Source organism: Eurosta solidaginis, chromosome 1 (assembly GCF_040869045.1).
Source record: "Eurosta solidaginis isolate ZX-2024a chromosome 1, ASM4086904v1, whole genome shotgun sequence".
Classification (NCBI taxonomy): Eukaryota; Metazoa; Arthropoda; class Insecta; order Diptera; family Tephritidae; genus Eurosta; species Eurosta solidaginis.
Genome location: NC_090319.1, coordinates 291362720 through 291387948, shown reverse-complemented (window position 1 = coordinate 291387948; position 25229 = coordinate 291362720). Strand labels below are relative to the sequence as shown.

The 25229-nt window shown below is 34.9% G+C and overlaps 1 protein-coding gene across 1 annotated transcript in view; it reads left to right on the top strand.

Moving 5' to 3' along the window:
* Window positions 1-25229, top strand: part of side-III (sidestep III) — a 733037-nt gene that overhangs the window by 652004 nt on the left and 55804 nt on the right. The window contains exons 14-15 of the mRNA XM_067767231.1: window positions 120-2891; window positions 14600-14734. Of these exons, the coding sequence (XP_067623332.1) occupies window positions 120-2891; window positions 14600-14734 (2907 nt within the window). The remainder of the gene's footprint in view (window positions 1-119; window positions 2892-14599; window positions 14735-25229) is intronic.

The window sequence follows — 25229 nt, the reverse complement described above, 5'->3', positions numbered from 1 at the left end:
AAAAAAAAACAATATTATCATCATGCAACAAACGAAGCTAATATATGTTTTAATATTTTTTTACTTTCATTTCATCACATCAAATTGTACTATGCAATTGTTGCTCTGCATGCCTACAGCTAAGCCAGGCGCGTTGCGCAATTGTACATTACGCCCATATGTGGTGACCTCTGCCTCACTAAATTCATCCAATCAGACAACAATGCATGGCAATCAGTTGATGGCAGCACAATATGGACAACACGAATCAAATTTTCCGCATATGGAATATGTACGTGAGAGGCATAATATTCGTAACAACAATGGCAATAGTAATAATAATAAAAAAGGCAATAGCAACAAAAATGACAATACATTTCACAATAGTAAAATGAGAACAAGCGGGAACAATAGCAACAGCAAAGCCAATAATAATAAAATGAACAATGTTATTAATAAGCAACAGCAACAAAATTCGATACGCCAGCAACAAGAACTACCACGACAACATATGAATGAACAACAACAAGAAAAGCTAAGGCAGCGTCTAAAAAAACGTACATCATTTACACCATCACAAACGCTAGCGGCAATCAAGCGACAACAACAGCAACAACAGTTGCAAAGACAAAAACAGCAAGGTAGAAAAGAAGCAGCAGGAATAGAAGCAGAATCGGCGGAAGCAACTGGAGCAATGGCGGGAACAGGAGTGAAGAGCACAGATGCAAGTGATAGAAAAAAGTTGATAGCAACAAGCAATGCATCTGATATTGGTGCTGCAGGCAATGTGGCAACAACAATGCAGTTTATCAATAACAAAACTGATGGATTACCAACGAAGATGCGAATGGACAACAAACATCGCATAATCAAACGTGCTGCTGCTGTAGAACAATTTGCTGGCACTACAACAAAAGATAAAACAACAACCACTGCAAAAGCAACAACAAAAACGAAAATTCTAACAACAAGAGGGGAAGCTACAGTAATAGCGGAAGGAGAAAAAGTTACAGATAAACAACAGATCAACAACACAAATGTCAGCTCAAAGTATCAACAAAAGAAGAAGACGCACAAGTATTTATTGGCGACGAAGGAACAGCGACACAAGCAACTGCAACAGTCAAGAAAACCCAGTGCAAAACAAGCAATTCATAGCACAAAGAAGATGGATGTTGATATAAAGCAAGAAATATATTTATCATTGCCAACAGGACCTGTTGGTACTATGGCTGACAAACAAAAACTAGCAGCAACAAAATATTACAATTGGCGTCGAAAAAATACGCATAAACGTGAGGTGGCACAAGTGATAAGTAAAGTAATCCATCATTCAACGATAATGACCGAAGAGGCAACAAAAATAAAAAATACGAAAAACGTAACAACGAAACTGGCTACAGCACACAAGCAGGAAACAAAAGAAGCAGCAACAAGAATGAAACATGCGAAGAAAATAACAAAAGCAACGTTAAAGTTAGCACAAGTTATACCACGAATATCAAAAAGGGATATCACAAATGCAGCAGCTAATGGGCTAAGCAAGCATGCAGAATATACAAGTGATAAGATAAGTAAAGATTTGACAGAAACAAAAACTAAAAAAACTGCAACAAAATATAACAACACTGCCAACAATGCAGTAACTAACAGTACCAAAAGTAACGCTACCCTAACAGAAAATCTCATTAAGTACGCGTCAAACAATCAAGTGCAAAAACAAAACAAGCAAATAGAAACACAGTTTATGCGACAGCAACAACAACTACAAATAACTGATGAAGACCATTTGCCTAGTGGTTTATTTGCACCAGCAACCACGACCTCACATGATAAAGTACGCATACGAAAATCTTTGTCAACCAAAAATACTGGAGCATCAACAAGTATGAGCAGTGGTGGTGGTGGTGGTGGTGGTGGTGGCATTAAAGAACGTCACTATATGCAACATAACAGTAAAACCAGCCATCACATTAACAGCAGTAGTAACTTAACCAACAAAGCTAATACTCAAAGCAACAAATCCAATAGCAACAATGTAGCGTCGTCAAATGTGCCTCAAATAAGTAACCATGCTGCTGCTTTTCATCATCAACATCAATATCAACTACAACAACAGCAGCAGCAGCGTGAGCAGCAGGAACAACAACAACAAGATGCACAAGATGCACAACATCACACAACAAACGAAGATAATCTCAGGATCGATGTTAGTGGCATGCAACGCGCAATAAATGAGCTCGCCTCTAGCTCTTCGAATGAGGAAAATATTCGTGCCACAGAGATTTTTGGTAACAAATTTGTTTATGAAGATGACATTGGCGAGATTGAAATAGCTGATGCAGCTGCAGGTGTCGCTGCTGGATTTAATGCAGATTTGGATGCAGAAGTAGATGTTAATGGCGAGGTTGGCGATTTCAATGCTGAAGGCGATGTTGATGCAGCTGATGCTGTAACTGATGTCACCTTTGAATTAGACGATATGAACTTGAATGCTGCTATTGAATTGAATGCGGAGCCATTACCTTTTACGCTAAGCTCTACAACGCAACGTACGAAGAGTTTGTTAGATAATAATGCAGTAGAAGCGCCACGTTTTGATTATTCACGCATGGAATATAGTTTTAGTAATGGTATTGCTACACATAGTCTTATAGGTAGTGGTGGTACTGTGGCGAATGGCATTTTGGATGGTAGCATTTTGAATGGGGGTGGTGGTGGTGGTACAATTAATCTAGAGAACTATGATAATATTGTTTACTCAACAATGGAGTTGGAATGTATGCCTGGATATGATGGTGGTCTGCAGCAACAATTCTTTCTCGAGGCTTATGATTCAAAAACGAAGAAATTGCGTTTGAACACGACTAGCACATATGCGGATATACCGATTTTTCGTATTGATTTGAGTGGTAAGTATTTCAATTTTAACCCTCCGCTGTGTGATGTCGGCTGGGCTGGCCATTTCGATTTTTAAAGCGGTATATCCTTTTGTTTCGTTAATTTTTCAAAAAATCGCGCCGATATACCATACAGGTCTGTTGGCTGAAGCATCTGAAAATTTTTTAACCATCTATAGCCAAGTGATTATGAAAAAAATATAGTTTACACAAAAACATCATATGCTAGGGCAAATGACCTGCACAGGCCATCACTGTAATTTTGGTGTAGTCATGTACCGTACTTTTCGACAGTTTTACTAGATTTAGTAAGAAAAGCAAGAGAACAGGCGCCGGATATCTGTAGTTACGTTAGAATTGAATTTGGTTGCAAATTTTCGTTGTGTATGATTGATTTCGCTTTTTGCAATCATTTTTGTTTGAGTGGATACAAGTTAGTATTTATTTACAATTGAAATAATGATCTGTATTATTCATAAAGTGTTTTATTTCATGTGGAACAGAAATATCACTTTTAGACGAAGTAAATAGGGCTCTATTAGCTATCTGTAGAAGTAGTAATCATCTATCAAGTGAGAAAGTGCGCCATCACGAGGAAGTGCTGAGCAAATTTACTGCAGCGGAGGATGAGAAATATAATCCGTGTGTCACCGACGACGATAGTGATGAGGATTATGTTCCTGTTGATGACGGAGAGGTATCTGATATTGAGAACGAACTTGAGGTCAAAGAAGAACTGCCTAAAAACCAAGACAATTATGACGAAGAAGTAATCGAAAAAGAGCCTCGTGTCTCAAATCTTGCCAGTGGAGTGAACCGATTACTATGTGAAAAATAGCAATGTAACGAGTGCAATATTGACAATATATTTTGGAAAAAGGAACCGCCAGCACCTAGAGCAAGCCATTGGAACCGGTTTACCAGTATCCGCACCAGACCACTGGGACCTGCTCATAAATTTTTGCCGATTTCAGTGTCTATTTGTCGTGATATAATGTCACCTGAAATAGTGGATATAATTGCCCGTCAGACGAATTGGAAAGCACTTGAAGTGAACAAAGCCTGGAATAAAGCTAATCCAATATGTAAGCCAAAAGATTGGAAGCTCTCTTACGAAATGGAAATGTATGCTTGGTTTGGGTTGCTATTATTTTCTGGTGTGCTGCACTGTAATAATATGCAAGCAATTGGTCTATGGCATTCTCGCCATTTTGATATTTATAATGCAACGTTAGATCGATTCCAAATGTTGCTTCGGTTTGTTCGTTTTGATGGAGCTAACACTCGTACTGAATGTATGCTGACTATGTTGAATCAAAATCTTCAAGAAGCATATACCCCTAACGCAGCAATAACAGTAGATGCGCAGCTTTTTCCTTACCGTGGGCGAACTAGGTTTACGCAGTATATTCCGTCTAAGTCGGCAAAGTACGGAATAAAAATCTCGTGAGTCTGCGATTCTTCAACAAACTTATGTTTTTTTTTTTTATTAGTATTACACTTGTATTGATTACAGACCAATTTCGCACCACCCTATAAACAAATCAAGTTTTCTAATAGGTGGCCTGACCAGGCCATTTTAAACAACGAAAGGATATAAAACTTTCACACAACGAACGGTTAATTTCTAATTTTGATAATTTTATGTGAAGAAAACAAAGAAGATATTGGCGGAAAAAGCATGCAATCGCTTGGGGACCATTTTAAAGGAAACTAGTTTTACGCAAACATATCCATAAAACTTGTAAATATGGGCACCAGTACATAGACGTAACATTTTCTTTGCTATTACTTTAAATAAAAGTAGGTTCCGCAACCTAATTGTCAACCTCACGTACGCAAGGCGAATCCTGTTACAAATATGCATCCATTATATACATATTTAGCAGACGAGGCTCTGGCGACCCCAAGCTCCTAACGGAATAGGAGGGCTAGAGGTGGTCGGGAAAATAGCGTAATGGTGCTTGTTACCGGAACCTACCGCATATTTATCCGGCAAAGAACCATCAACATCGATTACACTTCCCAAAGCCTTCGGGAGTGTCCGTATCTCTACAATAACAACAACATACATACATATATGTGAAGCTCGTCCCTGGGTTCAAACGTTTATTCAATTTGACAGCAATCTGTTTTTAGTTACTTAATCCCTGTAATAACTCAATGAGAGAGAGAGGGCGACAGACACAACGTACATTTCAGTATTCGAGTGAAAACGGTCACCACGGCACTCTGTGAATGTAAGTTAATGCTGGGGTCTACGAGATCTATCGCTCACTTTTTGGTTGGGTATTTTCAGCTATTTAAAATGCTATCATCTACTATGAAGTACTTGTTTGGACAGCCATACAAGAAACAGTTATCACAAAAAATTTGACAGTATTTGCTGGCTATATATTGTGGCCACCGTGGAGTGATGGTAGCGTGCTCCGCCTACCACACCGTATGCCCTGGGTTCACAGCTCGGGCAAAGCAACATCAAAATTTTAGAAATAAGGTTTTTCAATTAGAAGAAAATTTTTCTAAGCGGGGTCGCCCCTCGGCAGTGTTTGGCAAGCGCTCCGGGTGTATTTCTGCCATGAAAAGCTCTCAGTGAAAACTCATCTGCCTTGCGGATGCCGTTCGAAGTCGGCATAAAACATGTAGGTCCCGTCCGGCCGATTTGTAGGGAAAATCAATAGGAGCACGACGCAAATTGGAAGAGAAGCTCGGCCTTAGATCTCTTCGGAGGTTATCGCGCCTTACATTTATTTATTTTATTTTTTTTATATGCTGGCTATGAATGCTAAGTATTGTAATGAATTTTCGGAAATACCGCTTATTTGAAACCTTCTGCTAACGTTCGAATCGCTAACCGTCAATAAATCACTCCAATATTCAATATTACAAACTGGTCTTTATTTAGATTACTTGGGGAGTAGTACTTCACAAGTATACTTCACAACCAATACCATGTTTAAATCAAAACTGATTCGTTATTACTCAGCTTGCGCTGCTTTTATACTCTCGGATTCCTCGTTCACCCATTTCTCCTAAGGTCTAGTAATTTCGCAAACAGTTGTGTATCATGCTTGGTTAGTTGCCAGTTATATACATGTATATCTGTAGTCCACGCCTCTGCCATAGCAAAATGCGTTTGTATGTGTCAGTAACTACTTCGGCTGATGACCACATATTTGTGTGTGATATATCTCTTCGTCGTATTCTACACAAGAGTGGCTGCTTTCTTTTTGTTGCGCATTTATTTAGTAGCAGCTTAGTAATGCTAATATTTATATTTATTTACATCATTATTCGTTCACTTCAATCATTCTTTGAAAAAAATTTATCTTTATCAAAATAATTGATTCTAATTCGAGCTAATTGAATATCTAATTGCATTAGCAGAAGTCAATTAGATTTCTAATTGTAAAGGTAAACCAATTTTTTTTGCTAATGGCAAATTATTGCAATTAAATTTACCATTCGAAAAAAAAATTTCAATTATCTAATGGAAATTAGTTGAACTATTTCTAATTGTATAATGAAATAGAGAATTTCGCAAATGAAGGTTAATTAGCAATCATTAGCATTATCTAATCATTACTTAACATCTATGCTTCAATTTATTAGATTTCCATTTTATTGAATACGTTCAAAAATTCTTTTATACATAGAATGTACTAAATTTAAAAGTAAATTATGCTCCAATTGCTCCCATTTATCCACAATGGCACACTTCAGTTTATTTGTGGATCTATATTGGTGATTTTCAGCATAGACTCTTCGATCTAAAGAGAGAAAGAGAAATTCTCCACGGGATTAAGGGCGGGATAAAAATCTGGCCAATCCAAAGCATTAACTCTATTTTCAGAAAAAACATTTTTGTCTTGCGACTGACATGTATGGGTGCATTGCCTTGCTGAATAGTCCATCGTTTTTCACTATTTGTTCATAAAAATGGAAGAATACTACATTGAAGTACATTAACTTAATGTGAACTCTCAATTTTTGAGCTCACTAACTGCAGCTCTAGTACGGTGTCACTTGTAAATGCTCCCCAAACAATCAACGACCCACCTCCAAAATTTCTCTTTGAAAATGATTGGGACTCCTCCTAATCTCTCCAATATCCTCTGTTTCCTTCCGGGTCATCTAAGATCCATTTTTCTCATCTGAAAATATAGCCTTTTCATATTGTGACGAATATTAGTAACACTAAGGAATACTCTCATCTCTAAGCCGATGCTAAGCAGTGACTTGTATGTACATCAATAGATCAATCATTATGTCTACACATATGTACGTACACGCAACGGAGAAGAGACGCACAAACACATGCAGATGTCTTATCTGAGATGTTTCCAAAAGTATGCACTTATAATTGTGGAGGTGTCGCTCACAAATACACGCGCATATGAGAACTTATACACGTTCATCTGTAGTTATAATTATATAGCAGTAACTCAGTAAATTCTGGAAGAGCCTAGAAGTATGCAAACGAGAAATCACAGAGTATAAAAAGGCAGCAACAGTAGAGGCATGACAATCAGTTTCATTTAAGACGCTATCTGGCGAGCAATAGTAGTGTTCTTGTGAAGAACTTCAATAAAGGCCATTTTGCATTATTGAATAGTGGAGTTATTTACTCAACAGTTTAGCGATACGAACGTTAGTAGAAGGTTACGAATAAGAGGAATTGCACTAAATTCATTACAATATGTTTCTTGGCGAACTAAATGCGAGCATTTTTATGTTATTCTGTTAAAAAGGAGCAATCTTCAATTTTTGGCGGCAAATAATTGCAGCTTCTTGGAGAACCCTCCATATTGTTGATTTGATTAAGCTTGTCTTCATGAGTGTCGCCAAATTTGAACAGCTCAGCGAGGAGTTGCGATCCGTTTTGGACCCCCAAATCTTCTATTATCATACTCTGCTGTATTTAATAAAATGTTGCTCACAACTTTGCTACTCCGATCAATTTTTTTTTTGATTGAAAATACACCCATTCTAAATTTTTTTCTTTCAAAATAAAAAGTTTGCCCTTTATCAACATTGGCTTAGATTTATACGTACACAAAAGAAGAATTTCCTTAAGAAGCTACTTTTCCCTTAGAGAATAATTTTCGAACTGCATTCCATAGTTATGAAACGATTTTATAGGAAGAATGTAGGTGGTGTTTTGCTTTTTTATAACGGTCAATTCAAAACAGTAGAGATATTCGAAAAATTGGTGGCTCAAATCAATAAGGAAGAATGGCTATACTTTTCCATATTTTTTTATGTTTTGCCGTAGAACATAGTATTATTAAATACAATAATGCTCAATGCCTCCGGCATATTGAGCGCAGACCATATGACCATAGTAGAAGAGCGTTTATTCCTAGTATCCTACCTGTGCTTCGATAAGTCTCCTTGAACTGCAATCAAGTTGGATGGTAGGCACGGCAGACAAAGCGATACACGTAAACATCTACAAGATTTCACAAGCTGCAAAAACACTGTATAGTTCTTCACAGAGAAGTATAGGCCGCTACCAAAGCAGTAGTGACACTGCCAGAAGATACTTGAACCGCATGCGCGTGAACTTTTATATTGACAGTCACACAGCAATTAACGAAATAATATCGCTTAGCACAATATGAAAAAAATCGGGATAGGGCGATGCATACATCTATATTGGGTCTCAGGACATATGGGAATAGATGAGAATGAAAAAGCGGATTAGCCAGCTATAAAAGACGCATCCCACGAAGCTTTCTTCATAGACCTCCGTGTCAGAAGGTCAAGCAAGAAAGGCGTGGACCCAAGCACGGGGCTGTAAAAAGTCGAATATCAAGTGTAGGTCTTACAATCTTAGATAAGTTACTCATATCATTAAAAAGGAAGGACTGCAGTCTATTGACGGCTATTCTAACTGAACATAGCCTTCTGGCGTCATATGCTTTTAAATAAGGTCTAGCGAAAGACAGAAAACGTAGGAAGTTGGATTGGAGTACGAAATGATCGAGCACATTTTGTGCTCGCGCGCTGCGCTTCCCAAGCTAAACTCCAATTACAAGGAGTGATACAGCTATCAGATCTAGAAGCAGAAACTGGCATAGGTTATAGAAAGTTTCAAGTATTTGCCAAGAGGAGAAAGTTATTTTAAATATAGGTCCTGGTTTTTGATACGGTTTTTTATTTAGTTTGGTTGCTATATAAACTTCTGGTTACACTATGGGCTCATTCAGTCTAAGTGGGGTGCTCACGAACCAGCCATTGCAACCTAACCAAAGCAGTAGTTTTTCTTCAAATCAAACCTAATTGCAAAGTTTGAATGCCTGCATGTCTTTTATTGTCGAAAACGCGAAAACAACAGAACTGTGAAACTTGTTCTATCATCATTAACGAACGCTATTATTTACTGATAAACACATAAAAATCCACTAGACGTGAGAGCTAAAGTGAGTGAGAGAGTAACAGGTACACAACTTTAACTAATTAGTCGTTTCGATGTTGAAGTTTTACGCCGCTCAATTAACATTCGTAGTTAAAGTATACTTTTGGAGCTCTTTATAAGCAAGAACTTCGAAGTTGCGTTTTTGCTTTTCTTTTAATGAGCGTATCGCTGATTCTTTGGCAATGTTTTACGTAAAACGCTATTTTAGCCGTTTGCCAGTTTTCCGTTGCAGTGATTTATTACAGAATGAATTGACTATGTCGGTAACCAACTGTGAACTTACAAAAGTTTTCATATCAGTTGTTGAAAGATTTGTTGAAGGCAAATAACAAAAAGTAAGAAGAGCAAGGAAATATAAAAACAAAAAAAATCTTTTTTTATATAAGTATATTTTCTTAATATTGATTTGATGAGCATACCGCTGTAATGAGCAAATTCATTAACATAAATGGTGCATAGCACTGGCATAGCATTCAATTCAAGCGAAACATCTAATAGGGGGATTCGCTTTATCTTGCAGGCTGCACGAATTGCATGGATTGTTTATATCCTGGTACAAAATATACAAAACTACTTAATTACGGAGTAAACACTGAAGAAATATTTGAGGAAAAATAGGAACATGACATGACCAGAACTACAAAAATGCATATATTTTATTATAATATGCACAATCTAGTGTCCCTAGAATTTTGTCATTCCCATTGCAGTTCTACTCTAGAACTTTTTTCCTACACAATGTCATTGCCCTGTTATAGATAACAAAATCTATAGCAATCCGATAACGCTTCAATAATGGGAGCAGGGTTTTATCGTTGAGTTATAAAATTGCTATGGATTTGTTATCGGTTTTAACATTTTTTTTTTCTGTAAGTAGTCACAAATCACTTACCCAGATTGTTTACATGCGCAATGATTTGTTGTAAGTAGTTGGCTTTTTTATCGGTCCATTATCGACCATAATTGCTTAGTAGTAGCGCGTTCGACCAACACACCGAGAGCCCTGGGTTCAAATCCCTAAGAAAAGCAACGGCAAGAGACTAAAAAAATTTGTTTCAAAGCTAGGTCAACAGCAGTTGTTGTAAACCATCGGGAACTGTTCCTGCAAGTAAAAACTTTCTAGGAAAAATGCGTGTGCCTCGTAATTGCAGTTCTGAATCAGCATAAAACTTATATGCCCAATCCTTTAAATTTAAATGAAAGAGGCACAACGTACATCGGAAGAGAATCGCAATGTAAATCTCCTCAGAAGTGAATCGAGCCAAGTGTTTTTAGACGTTTCATAAATATTATGTATTAAATATGTCACGAACCTCAAAATTGTAAGCCCTAAGTAAGTAAGTAAGTAAGGAAAAGGCAAATATTCTGGTTAGACACTTATCGAAACGGATCGGATAAGTAGATTACATCCGATTTTTCAGAAAAGAGAGATTTTGTCATATCTTTCTCAATTTATCAGATAGAATCTCAAAACTTCACCAGTTGATTTTGTATATGACACTTTATTATCTAAAATAATCGCAAATATCGGTCGCTTCTATAGCATTTAACCCATACAACCGATAGTTCATATATGAGATTCATCGTTATAGTTATATCAAACATACAATTATAAACATGAAACTTTTTGTGCGGATTACCGATCTATTATTTGTTTGATATTTATCGAAAATTTTGCTTTTGTATATCTGTGCTCTATATATTACGAATCTTATACAACCTTCTATTCGGATATTACGAATGGGATAAGGTTACTGCTCAGCTCCATTCATGAAACGTATGAGGACAATACCGTCCATACTTGTTTTATTATTAAAAAGTGAAATTTCATCGACAGACATGATTATAGATAACAAGCCGATAAATGACCGACAGCTGCTAGATAATGAGCCAAACTTTTCTCTTATTGAAGTTATTTTGTTACGTTGTTGACTTTTTTCGCTTATAAAATGAGCTACATCCACACATGTGTGCAAGGCTAGGATATGTAAGATCGATTGCTTTTTCCCAAGCAATTCTTGGCAGGTACCACCTATCATTATTTGTAAGTTTTTTTTTTTTTTTGCTTTTGATAGTTGATTTATAGGCACTAAGAGAAACTGAAACTCTGCATGCTTCACTTCAAATATAATTGCCTTCACATACATACTTCCATCCCTCTCTGTCTACGTACGTATGTAAGTAACATCTCAATATAACTTACCTTCCTCCTTTTAACTCAATTGAATACTAGCTGCCAGTTTTCCCACAGGCGTTGGCTTGAGGTTTATTTGCAAAATCTAACGAAGCGTAAAGTCACGATTAGTTAGACAAGCTCGCTAAGCTGCCAATGTCAGTGCGGCACACTAACTTTACTTTTCTTTACTCTACGGCTTTTTTCGCATCTCTTCATTTTTGATGCCGCCTTTAGCACTTAACATCGTCGTCTGCAGTAAACAGTTTTCTTGGCACACATCTCATTGGACCCACACCCCCACTGCTTTTATAGTCAGCTACAGCCAGCCAAATCTTTAATGGGTATAGTAAATAGAGTGAAAAGATCAAAGTCGCTTTTGCAAATTATTGTAAGTGCATTGATGTGTTAGTGTTGCAAATACAGAATATGTTGTTATTGCTATATTTGTGTTCGTAGTCGATGCGGCTGATATCCTGCAGGGTTTTACTAACTTTTGTAATAATTTTTTTGATTAAAATATAAGGTTATATTGATAATGGCAGCTAGTCGAGAAGTGTGATGATATTAATTTGTTTATGGTAAGATGGTGTAAATAAAGCAACAATGAATATATAAATTTGCTGGAGTTTAAAAAGTAGTGGAAACAAATATAAGTAGACATCAAAGATAACAGAATTCAGACTTTATTTTCAACAGACTAAGTTTGAAGAGAAAGAAGCAAGTAAGGCAGTTATTTAAGTATGGGTGAAACCGATATTTAAGGCATGATTTAAAGTGTCGATTATATTGTTATTGCTCGGTGGTTTTCGACCTAGACAATTTTCTCACCACTTTTGGCCCAAATCTCGGAACTTTCACTCAAAATGCTTACCGTGCCAAAGTTATTCAATGGTTCGTAATAATGTGAACAAAAAACGCATTATTATCATATATTCCTGAAGCTCGATGTGTAAATTTACGGGTGTACGTAGAGAAAACTATTGCTTTTTATTAACTAGAGTTCGCCCAGGGGTTGAAGGTAACTCCAACAGACGTAATTATCAAAAGCAAAATTATCGGCAAATTATCGGTCTTTTAATAACAGAATTATCGGCTTATAATAACAGAATGATCGGTCTCTTATTTATATTTTCATATCGGTTTGTTATCGACAGGTTGCTGATGTGTTATCACTTTTATATTGAAGTTTTATGGGTATCGTTATCATAAAAATCATTGAGTCAAAGGCGACAAATCGTTAATGCGTCGAAAAGATATTGTGGCAATACATCACTATGCTGCTACTAAATAAATGCGCAACAATAATAAAGCAAGCAGCCACACTACATGTACATATTAAAGCAAGCGGTCACACTTATGTAGATGGACACAACAAATCAAGCAGCCACAATTACACAAAACCAGCAGCTTGAAGCAAAGAGATTATTTTACATATACGTCACGTTATCATCAGCTAAGAGCAGAAGTTTTTACTCAATGCTAAATAACCAAGTATGAGACACAACAGTTCAAGAAGGCATGCTCGTGAAAATGAAATATGCGAACGGGGCAACAGAGAGTATAAAAAAGCCCTGTGCCAGCGATAATCAATCAGTTTGATGTAAATACGCTATTAGTGAAGCATAATTGTTGTTGTGAAGTACTACTCCCAAAGTAGTCTAAATAAAGCCCATTTTACAATACTGAATTTTTATTTATTCGACAGTTCAGCGATTCGAATGTTAGCAGAAGGTGCATAATTATCAGGATCCGCCCAAAATTCGTTACAATATCGATGAAACTCCGATGATACTTCAGTAACTTAAAAAGAAATAAATCGATGGATTTTTGAGAACAGATCGTAAATTTTGAAATTGGTAATCGATAACTTTTCGATCTAGATCAAAGACTTTTCGTTAACAAATCGATAACTTTTCGACAACACATCGATCATTTTTCGGTAACGACTTGATAATGCCGATGAACAATTTGATAATTTTTTTTGTAGCATGAAGAAAGCTTCTTGAAAGCATGTGAATAGCTTTACGATACATAGCAAACAACTTCTTGATAATAAAGCGAAACATTTTTGAATAAAAACCGATAACTCTTTAATAAACATTCGAAAACCTTTGCTATCGACAGCAAGTTAATTTAACTTCGTCTGTACTATGTCGATAACACTTTTTTCTCGATCAACACCGTTAACATCAGGCCCGACCCCTTACGTTAGTTTCGAACTATTGCCCTATGGCTTAAATGACCATGTTCTGCGGTCAAAAATCAACCAAAGGAGATAGAAGCTTGAAAATTTGCACACACAAATCTGGCACCCCCACACACAAAGTAATAATTGCAAAAATATCCTCTTTTCGATGACGTATACGTTTTGTTCGTAAGCTAAACAAAAATAAATTTAGAGGCCAACTAAAATGTAACTTTTCTAACTTTTTTCAAAAAGGCGTCACGCAACAAATTTCGGAGACCAATAAAATATGTTGAGAGGCTGTTCAAGAAAAAATTATTTTATATATTTAAAGAAGTATACGTGGCTATTTAACACCTGAAATTTTTTGTACTTCAAGTTCACATTTGTTTATTAGAAAGTTGTTTGTAGTTTTTTTTATGTTACGGACGCGACACAAGTTAAGGGTATGATCAATTTGTCTCTACTCCATATTCCAAAGTTGTTTATAATTATTTTTAATTTTAAATAAAAGTATAGAAAATATTTGAAGTTACTACAGTATTAGGAATCTAAAAGGGCCAAATTAAAAAAAAAAACGAAGAAGCCCTTTTTTGAAATCATATTTCTTGTCCAGGATAAGGTAAAACCAAAAACTATTTTATATCCATAGCATACACATATTTAACCTTTAACGCTAAGTGATAAAATTAAATTCTAATCGCTTTAAATTTTCTCCTCGTGGTGGACCTTATTTGGGATTCCCCCATATATCGAATGAAATTTCCCTTTAAGGATTCCCATTAGATGAAATATCCTTTGTACACTAAACCAACTACTTGTTGAAATTGACTCAAGAGATGTAAGAAATATATAAGGACACGCAAAATAAAATTGCACCAATAATAACTTGCTTACGTTAAGTGTTTACCATTACTAATTTTTATTTGTTTTTATAGATCTAACTTCAATGGAATACTACCCCGATCCAAATCCAGCGCTTCATCTCGTTGTGTATAGCGCTAATCAAAAAGGTCGGTCCGAACCTATTGTCCTGGAAAACATTCCCATAAATGAAGCTGAAAAACGAACAGGTATGTACTAAATGGTGACTAAGTGAAATCTTAATTCTAAAATTAGTTTCTACGTAAGTTAATAGCGTATATTTAAATGCCCACCCCAAAGTAAAATTAAGTGCTTCTTGTCAAAAATCTAAGTATGTTTTGCTCAAATTATTGATACTTTTTATACGTATTGATATGTATAAAATTTGGCAAAACTGGGCGGTTACACGTTCCATATTAGGAGAAAGTTAAATCTTCTTTATATCCGCAATTATTTGAGACAGGTATTCAATGTTTCGAGTAGGAACGGTGGTGGGAGTGAAAAAGATTGTGGGTTTGGCAGTTGGATGTGATTTAGAGTTCCAAATGGAATGGGAAAGATTGTAGGATTAAGAGACGTATAGGCAGTGGGATTAGCAGTGGGTGTTGAATTTGGTGGGATTGAAAGTGGTAATGAGAGTTGTGGAGAGATCGAAAATGGGAGCGCGTGTAAGAGTGGGAGTAGGAATAAGAGCGAAGGTGGGAGTGAAAAAATTAACAAAAATGATAAGAAAAGTGGAGATTAAAGTAGAAAAAATAGAAAACAGATTGAAAGGAGAAGTAAGCCTCACTTTTTAAATATAAGCAAACCAATTTTCCTAGAAGTTAATGTATGGCGGTTTCGCTAGTTATTAATAACTTTGGTTAAGTTAAGAAAATTTATTGTATGCTTTTGAGAATAATTAAAAAACAGGCACAGAAGGATAAACACGACAATAATTGTTGCGACTTTTACGCATAAATATGTTAAAAGGTTTTTCTCCAGGAAGTGATATTCGTACCCACACTCCTACAATTATATTCCTGTTGACGCATCACCTTAAATTATTTGACAATTAGAAGTCTAAGGATTAGTAATGTAGTTCACGTCACTGACTGCTGCTTGAGGTATTAATAATTTTTGTTTCATTAAAACCCAACGGAAAAGTCTCAGCAAGTAATATATCTAATAAAACATATAAATAAAAACTCAATCACCACTTTTTGTGTTTCTCCAAAAAAATTCAATATGAATCTGACTTATGCCACAAGGGCTGCCAGACCATCATTTTCTCTTTACTGAACTTGCAGGTTATCAGATCTATCCCATGATAAAAATTTCATAGATACTAAACAATCTTTCTCACCTAGTTAATTGGCGCTTAACCGTTTAAACGCTTGTGGTCGTTAAAGAAGGCAGCAGTCGCTTTTGCGTCAAGGGAACTTAAGTTTTCCACCTGGTGCTTCCAGCGGTGTGGGGCCGCCCTCTTCCTCGGCTTTCATATACGGGTTATAATAAAAATACTTTTAAAGCCGATGCTCGGGCTCTCTCTCATTCGCATAACAACATCTTCCATTCGCAAACAGTTGGCGTAGCCACTTTATTTTAATTCTTGGGGCTACGTTGTTGTCTGCTTAAAGCTCATACAGCTTATGATAATGCACTTCTGTGGTCGCCGTCACGAAAGCGAAGAGATCCATACATTTCTGGGAGAACTTTTCTCGCGAATGGTCCAGGAGCCGCCTTATCGGATATTGTCATGGTCCATGCAGGTCCCAAAAGCAGGACGTGTACGATAATTGGCTTGTAGAGCTAGTCCAAAGTAACATGTATTGGTAAGGGTGATCCTTCCCTGGATTTCAAAGCTGATGTTGTAGCTTATGCTAAATCTGATTCTCAAATAAACGAAGTCTTCTTTCTTCAAATTAAATAAATCGCAACACTGGGGTTCACCTCGTCTGAAACCTTGTATAGTTTCAAAGGGCTCGGAGAGGTTCTTCCGAATTCAAACTGAGCTTATGGTGTAGCTCAACGTATAAGTTTACACACACGTATATTTTTTGCGGAGAAACCAAATTCAGACTGAGTGGAACATACGCAGCTCCTCTTTGTACTATCGCAAAAGGCTGACGAAAAAGTGATGTGTGTTAATGCTTTTTCTGCATAATTTAAAAAATATAAGTAATGTGAACGCTCCACCATTATAACACGAACATCAGCCACTTTTGAATAACAGCGCCTTATTAAGTTTTATAGTTACGTTACTGACAAGTGCTTGTAAGTATCTTCAATTAGCCGAATCCGCTTACAATTGAGCCTATCAAGTGAAATTATCATCGCCTTTGTTATTATATGGGGAAAAAGACCACTTCACATTCGCATGTATGTATGTGTTGCAATTTTTACTTTATCTCAATTGTATTTTTTTTTTAGTTTCTTATTAAGTTAATACCTTGAAATTTACACGTATATATTTAAGAAGCAAAATACTCAAGGAAAAGAAGACGAAAAAAACACATAAACAAAAAAAGGTCATTTCCTGCAATATACATTCACCTACACATGCACATTTATAGTTATTTTAATTTTCCGTTTTTTCTTGCGCTTCATGAATAAACGCGTTGATATCACCAATTTACGTTGTTCATAGCTGCGAGCCACTTAAGAGAGTGGCGCATAAAATTTTCCTTGCAATAAAAATTTTATTTATTCGTTGTATTGCCTTTGCGCTGTCATTTAATTCATTCAATTCATATTGTATGCTTTAATAAAATATTTTCCTTCTATGCTTAAATTTTAGTGCGTATATTGTTAACCATTGACAAGTTAAAAGTTCAAGGAATAAGCTGACAATAAAGTGTTTTTTTGCATTATACAGCAGTGTTAATAATAATAGTATTCGCTTCCGAGAAATATATTTTAATCACATAGTATTTGTAACTATTACTAGAGTTTGCTGAGTGCTTGAAATCCAATTTACCTCTTAGAATGCCATACAAAAAATAAACACCATAACCCACGGATTATTATATCCCTTCCCTTTCCTTTCTTTTCTGCTTTTTACTTTTCTTTCTTTCCATTTTCGGTACTTCCTTACCTCTCTCTTAATTTCCTTCCTTTAAATTTCTTAATTTCCTTTCGTTAACCCTCCTTTCTCTTACATGCCTTTCTTTTCCCTTCCTTCCATTTTCTTTTCTGTCCCTTATTCTTCCTTTTTTTCCACTCATTTCATTTCCTGTCATTTCTTTTCCTTTATTTACTTTAATTCTTACTATTTTTTTATTTAAATTTTTATTTTTATTTACTTTTTCCATTCCATTTTAATTTTTGTTTGCTTTGTTAATTGCCTGACGATGACGGCGTGGCGGTTTTCCAAATGGTACCATCGCAATATGCCAGTAAATGTTTCCTTCTTTTCAGTTTTTCCCAATAAAACCAAAAATAGTAATTGAATAACAATTATTACTTAATATTATTATTGTTAAGCTCATTATTTCTTAAAAATATTTTATTTTTTTTTTTTTTATTATACTTTATTTAATTTAATTTTGTGTTGTTTTATTTCGCTTTTTTTAATTTTTTATTTTGTGTTGGTTAATTAAATTTGTATAAAGTTATTATATTTTTTTTAATGTTTTTAAATTTTTTTTATTCCTGTTTTATTTCATTTCAAATAATTAAGTTAAATTTTACCTTTTTTTAATTTAATTTAATTTTATTTTATTATTTTATTTTGTTTTATTTTATTTATCTTAGCTTTGATACATATGTAATTGTTTACACCTCATAATTACAATTTGGCCGTAAAGGGGGCCAAAGTTTTGTAACTTGCCTACTCATATAAAGATGAACGCTGCTGTTAGCGTGTGCTGACCTTTCCTATTATGTTCAAGTAAAATATTTGTGTCGCTTTTTGATGTTCATTTTTGTTGCTCTTCTTATTCTCACTCTCCAATAACTGCTACATATTTGCATATTCTTTGTTATGTTTGTGCCTTTTTGTTTCATTTTTCTTTCAGGCGTTGCAGTATGAGTTTTGTATTTACTATGGTGTATAAAATTTGCATTATTTTGCTTTGTAAATATTTGATTTTTTGTTAGTGTAGAAATTCTAGTCAAAATAATCGTGTTGCTTAAGCTATCAATTTATTTTTAATATAAAGAAAGGAAGTTAAGAGAAAGTATTTACAAAACATAATAAAACAGAACAAAAAAAAAAAACAAAAAATGTAAGACAATTTCAACTTTTTGTATTTGTATCTTTTTTTAATCAAATTTCCTTTTTTTAATCAAACCTCCTTGCAAAACACACATCCGTCTTAGCTCTCGGTGAAGGTATTCCTCCTCTTTTGCCAACATACTTTCTGAAATGATGAAAGATTTTTAGAGCGTGATTTTTGTTCGACAAGAGAGGACTTTATTTTTTAATTAGACGACAATAACTTCAGTGGCCTTGTGACCACTTCAAATGGCGACAAAATCAATTGAAGTTATGACATGGCCATAACGTAAATTTTCAAATGGTTACTTTGTCAAACATATTGATATTATGAGAACCTGTCATAAACTCAACATTTTCTCAAGTCGCCACAAGGTCATATCAAACTAAATGTCTAGGCAATCCTGCAGTAATTGTTGGCTTGTATGCTTATATTCAGATGCTGTAAGTGGTTTTGGTATTTTGGTCAAACAAAAATTTGCTTAGTGGCCATAAAATCAAATTAAGTAAGGTCAATTCGTATTCTGCCCATTTTAAGTGGTCATTAAACAAAAGGTTCTTTTGGCCATTTAAATGGTCATAATGTCAATTGACCACTTGATTGTTGACGTTATTGCATCCCACCATTCATTTTCCTCCTAAATTTAAAATATAATTTGATGAAGTGAGCGATTTTCTGTTCCATTTCAAAGCTGACCTTGTTTCTGATAAAAATACTGGGTTCTAGATAAGCAAAGTCATTCATAGTTTCGAATTTACATAAATCAATACTGTTGTAGCTGACAAGTCCCGAATGAGTCGATCTTTTCTTGGTTAACAGCAAGTATTTTTTCTAGTCCTCTTTCAATGCAAGACCCACCCTCGGTCCTTTATCTAAGCCAGGGTAGGTAGAACGCTCAATATTGGAGTATAAGATCGTTATCGTAATGCGAAGAGTGAAGACAATTATTTTATTTCACGAAGAAGACGTGAGATAAAACGGTATGAATGCGGTGAGCCAACATCATAAAAGTATTGCACGAAAATTCTAACAAAACTATGGAGGACTACAAAAGTTTCAAGACTGGAAAGCCGACCTGGAAACCAACGTGGAAACCGACGTGGGGGCCGACGTACACAGTGTGCTTAATTTGTGGAGCCAACAATTCCCGCGGTGGAAAAAGACGCAAGACCCCAACTACTGATGACCGAATATATGCGACCCTCACACTGTGAGCAAGGATATTTGAATGTAAAAACTGTACTTTGAACTTGTTTTAATAAAAAAAGTTCCAAAGCATTTGCCTATGTTATTTCAGACAAAAACTAAGTGTGAAAGGTTATTGATTATTTTTTTCAAAAATTTCATCAGGCCACTAACGACAAAATATTAGCTAAATAAAAAACCTTCTTCAACTAAACTATCACTGATTTCAATGCAACTCAGGTAGTTGCTCAAAATAGCTGTAGGATAATAGCGAAAATTGGATATTTATTTATTAATGGTATGTCATTCCAAAATTTTTTTATTTTGTATTTTGGAAATTAAGTCTTATGTATCTAAATTTTAACCAAAACCAAATGAAAATACGAACTGCAATAGCTCAAACTAAATTTCATGTGTGTGTGTATTGTTTGTAGATACATTTTATGGAAATAAGTATTTGTTTATATATTTCGTTTATATACATATAAATATGAAATTTTAAAAGATAGCAACAAAATTGTAAACCAACTTCGGTGAACAAATAAATATTCTAAAAAAATATGAGGTCAACTCGATTATTACACAAATTTAGCAAATTTTATTCGATGTAGAATTTGTTAAATTGCACATGTGAGTATGTATGTAGAGCTCTCTATCAATATTTTTTGCAACAAACAAATAATTTTTAATAAAAGTTAATAGCTTTGAATATTGTAAATTTTTAGATTTGTTCAGCTAGAAGGCTTCACAGAATGAATAAAACATATTTTTTGTCTATATTCATTTATAATTTAATTGGTCGATATTCCGACTTCAGTCTGAAGTCATCATCAGGGACATATATATTTGTATATGATATCGACCAAATAGATTATAAAAGCTCAACAAATCTAACAATTTACAAGCAATTAATTTAAAGACCTACTAAGCAGGCTGAGTAAGCCTGAAATTCTGTGCTCCGACGCCCCAATTTTTTCGAACTTTTATTTTTTTGATTTTTATTTGTTTTATATGTGACAAGACTATTGCACTTTTTACCACAAATCGAAAATTTTCTGAAGATATTACTATTTTTTTTTTTTATGACTGACTTATCAAACTACCCTAAAACATCCTAACGAAAATTTCTTTCACTTTTTCGAAACTCGAATATAAATGTTTATGCTAAATGAATAATTTTCTTTTATATATTATTTCCGCTCACTCACTCTCTGTATAAAGTGTTCTATCTTCAAACAACTTCTAATGCATTTCATATAGAAATAACATTTCAAGAAACTATCTAACTGCTATCAGCTGCTACGAGTTCTGGCTAAATTGAACATTACTTACAGAGTTCGCACTGGAAATTCATTTAGTATCCTTCTGTTTGCATTGCTGTATGTATTGTGTAAGTCTACTACGAGTTTGTTCATTAAACGCATTGCGTATGCTCATAAATCAGAAAGTATAACTCCATGTATGTGTCTGCAAACATATGAGTGTAGGTAAGTGTGTATCGAAAGTACACACACGAAATCATATTTGCTCAAGTAAAATTACCCACAAAATTTATATCCGATAGTCATTTCAGCAAACATTCTCTTACGCGTTTACATGCATAGATAGATATGTTAAATGATATGAATGTATGAATATATACATGCCTCATATTCGATCTCACTTTAGTGAAATATGAGTACTAAATAGTAGCAAAAGGAATTTGGTGTCTTTTGTTTTATACACAAAGTAATATGTGTAAATAAACGAATGTGATTATATTTATGATTATAATATAGTATTTACTTTTAGTTTTCTATATTATTTGATTCTATACCCGTTGTCGCTCTTTGTCTAAACCAGAGTTAAATTTTAAGGCGTTTTTTAATGCCAGCCAATCTCTCCAGCTATTGCCAGTTATTGTATTCTACTTCAACATCAGACTCGTCCTTTGAATAATAGCATTTAGCTTCAAATGGTCTGGGAAGGACATTCCCAATTCTTATGGAATTGGCGGTGTTGATCAAGCTTAATTATGCATAACGCAAAGAGTCCTATTACCCCGTGTGATCGACAATTTGTATGATATAAAATAATTCATTAAACTCAGTGAGTGATAGTGACCTGTTAGCCTTTGTGAAATTTTTGGTATTATATAGTGGTGAAGGTGAATGCCTAACTTTAACTTTAACTTTAACTTTAACTTTAACTTTAAGTTTAACTTTAACTTTAACTTTAGCTTTAACTTTAACTTTAACTTTAAGTTTAACTTTAACTTTAAATTTAACTTTAACTTTAACTTTAACTTTATGATAGAGATCCAATTTTATGTATTTGGCCTCTTGCTATCACCGAACCTTCTTCGAAACTTTTCGAACTTTTTTGACAAATATCCGTTACGGTTTTTTTTTGATTTAGTCGGCAAGCCCGCGATAAAATCTATGCAATAGCTTATAAATTTTCCGAAACCCTCTCAACATAATCTTAAAATTTAGGGGCGGATATTAGAAACTTTTTTTTTTCGACGCAGTCTAACGCACATATTAGCAGTTTATTATTGTTTATTCACTGTTTATCAAGCTCTTTATATACTTTCATTTCTAAATTGCTTTAGCAACCCCATCCTTATTCATAATGTAAATAATAAATCAAAATCGATTAATTTATTTATCTACTTTGTGTGTTTGTTTGAAGTATTTACGTATACATATGTATTTATGCATGAGTTTGGGGAAAATTATCTTCATTATTATGGCGGATGATTATGATATTATTTGACTACAGAGAATATCATAAGTACCGACACATGCTTAACTGACCAATATGTATAAATTTGTATATGTACATTAGGGTACCTCACCAAAAAATAACTATAAAAAAAAAACGTTAGCAGTGATCTCTCTACTTAACAATTTCAGAGTTAAATAGTAGAGCTTTTGATACTCACTTAATTAATGATTCGATTATTTGAATTATAAGAATGCTTTAGCATTCGATTTTCAGAATTCAAAGTCTGGGTTAAGCTAGGGTTGATTCAAAGTCACAATGTGGACAACATGCGGGATGAGTTAGTTGTTTCTAGTTGTCAACACTAGAAGTCAAAAAAATGAGTCGATCTAGTTCTTTTTCAATAATCTTTACGTGTTTATTTCATTTATTCATATTGATTGCTGTACCGAGGGTTTCTCGTAGCAAGACTCTTTAGCTACCTTCGAAGTACTTCTGCCGTCTCACGGTCCATGCCAAGCGCTCACTCTCCAGGTCTTTAGTGCGACCACTTTTCATTGCTGCATAGTGCTGTGAGAAGGTTCAGAAGGTTCTTTGATGGGATTCTCCTCGGTCTTGATGAATTTATGCTTTTTCCTCTCCGAGTCCTTACTTGCTTTTTCCGTCCCCAACTCTCCTTCTTGTTATCAATACAAGACATCGGGATGTTTGTATTAAAATAGAGCCGGGTAAACCCTCTTACTGCAAATCCACTAATAGACACAGTTCTTGGTCACCGAAACCGCGCAGCCCTGCTATAAATTTGAACGGGGTAGATGGATTGGCCCAGAGCTCTCGGCAGCTATGGAATTTGGTTAGGCCATCACACTATCGAAAAAGCTCTAACCATAGTGAAAGCTAGTGTAAGCTAGTAGTAATAACGGATTAAAAAGTTATGTTTCGATAATTCGAAGTCAAGAATTTGATGCAATTTTTTATATATTTTATATCTTCGGACCCATGGAAGACTACTACCCACAATTTTCGAGGTATGTTGATAAAATTTGGTGAGTGGATATATTTTAGTGTACGATAAGATATTTGTCGAATCCGATCGGATGGGGCCACAAAATCATATGTTCCTTTACGAGCTCTATGGCTTCATCATACCTAATTCTACTAGCCAGAAGTCGTTTTAGGTGCTTATGAGCAGCACGATCCATAGCTTTCGTAGGCTGATAAGGCCTTACTTGAGAGGCGATAAGATTCTGTTCATCACAGGCGAGATTTCTGAGATATTTTGAGAATCCACGTAACAATAATTCTGTGAAATCTTTACATCGTTTATCTCTACGTATTACCAAGATTATTCGTCCCCGGTATACTTGTAGCGCCAGTTGTTTTGCCTTAAACCGAAACGTCGGTATCGATTTTAGCTTTTAAGGGCTCTCTAGCTCCAGTTTTGGTATTTGAACTTGAATTCTAATTTAGTATACACAGATAAACTGCAGCGTGGCCCCAAATAGCCAAGGGAGATCCATCCCATGAGCACGTTTCCTAATTCGATCCCTTATGCATCGTGTGACTCCTCCTCACTCATGGTCATACTTGGGCTACAGAATGGCTCCTGCTTCATTGAAAATTTAAAAGAGGAAATGCGTACCGATGGGAGCCGGGAGTAGACGAGAAATCATGTTATAAGAGGACGGAAAAGGTCACTGCTTTTATTTTCTACCGAACAAAGTGTCACCACGGGAAGGATCCATTTTAACGTGGAAGAGATAGTGCAAGCACTTAATAGTCGACGTTTTGGGATGACGCCATGGCGCGCAATTCTAGAAATCCTCATCAAAGATACCCAAAATAATAAAAAGTGTCTATGATTTGAATGACCGGTCAAATCACAAGTTATCTTTGATTTACCTGAAGAATCAAATTCGTGATTCATTCAAATGAAAATCCCGTGGCTCCGGGTCAAGCTTCTACATGAAAGAGAAGCGCTTTATGTCTATGTATTAGAATAAACATTCAAGTTTTGGATAGGGTGGGGTTTCCACACATATATGAGCATGTGTGTATGTAACTACATGTCAACATTTGCCATATGAATTAATAATTTTCTGTCTAATGAATAAATAATACTAATTCAAAGAAAGGTTGGAGCTAAGGTTATGATATTATTATTAACATAAATATATATGCATATATTTACATATATATATATTTAGTTATAAACACACCCATGTAATTATGTGACTGTATTACCTTTTTTCGCTTATAACACAAATATCTGCATTTATGTTTTTGATTGCCATTAATCAAAAATTATGAACAAATAGCACTTAATGACAATAAGACCTTAACCTATTTGCTCGATGAAAGTGCAAAACGGCTTATGGCACTTCTGTCAAAATGTGAATTTACTGCCCCTATTACGGTATAAAACTCAACTTAGTTGGGTTGTAATTAAAACTATTCAACTTTAAGGCAACTCAACTCCTGTTTGGTATTACGAATTACAACTTATTTCAGTTGAAGTTGAATTGGTGCTGCCAACCTAAGAAAATGATGATTTAACAGATAGATGAACAGCTGATCAATTTATGGTGAAAATTTAAGCTGGTTTTAGATATTA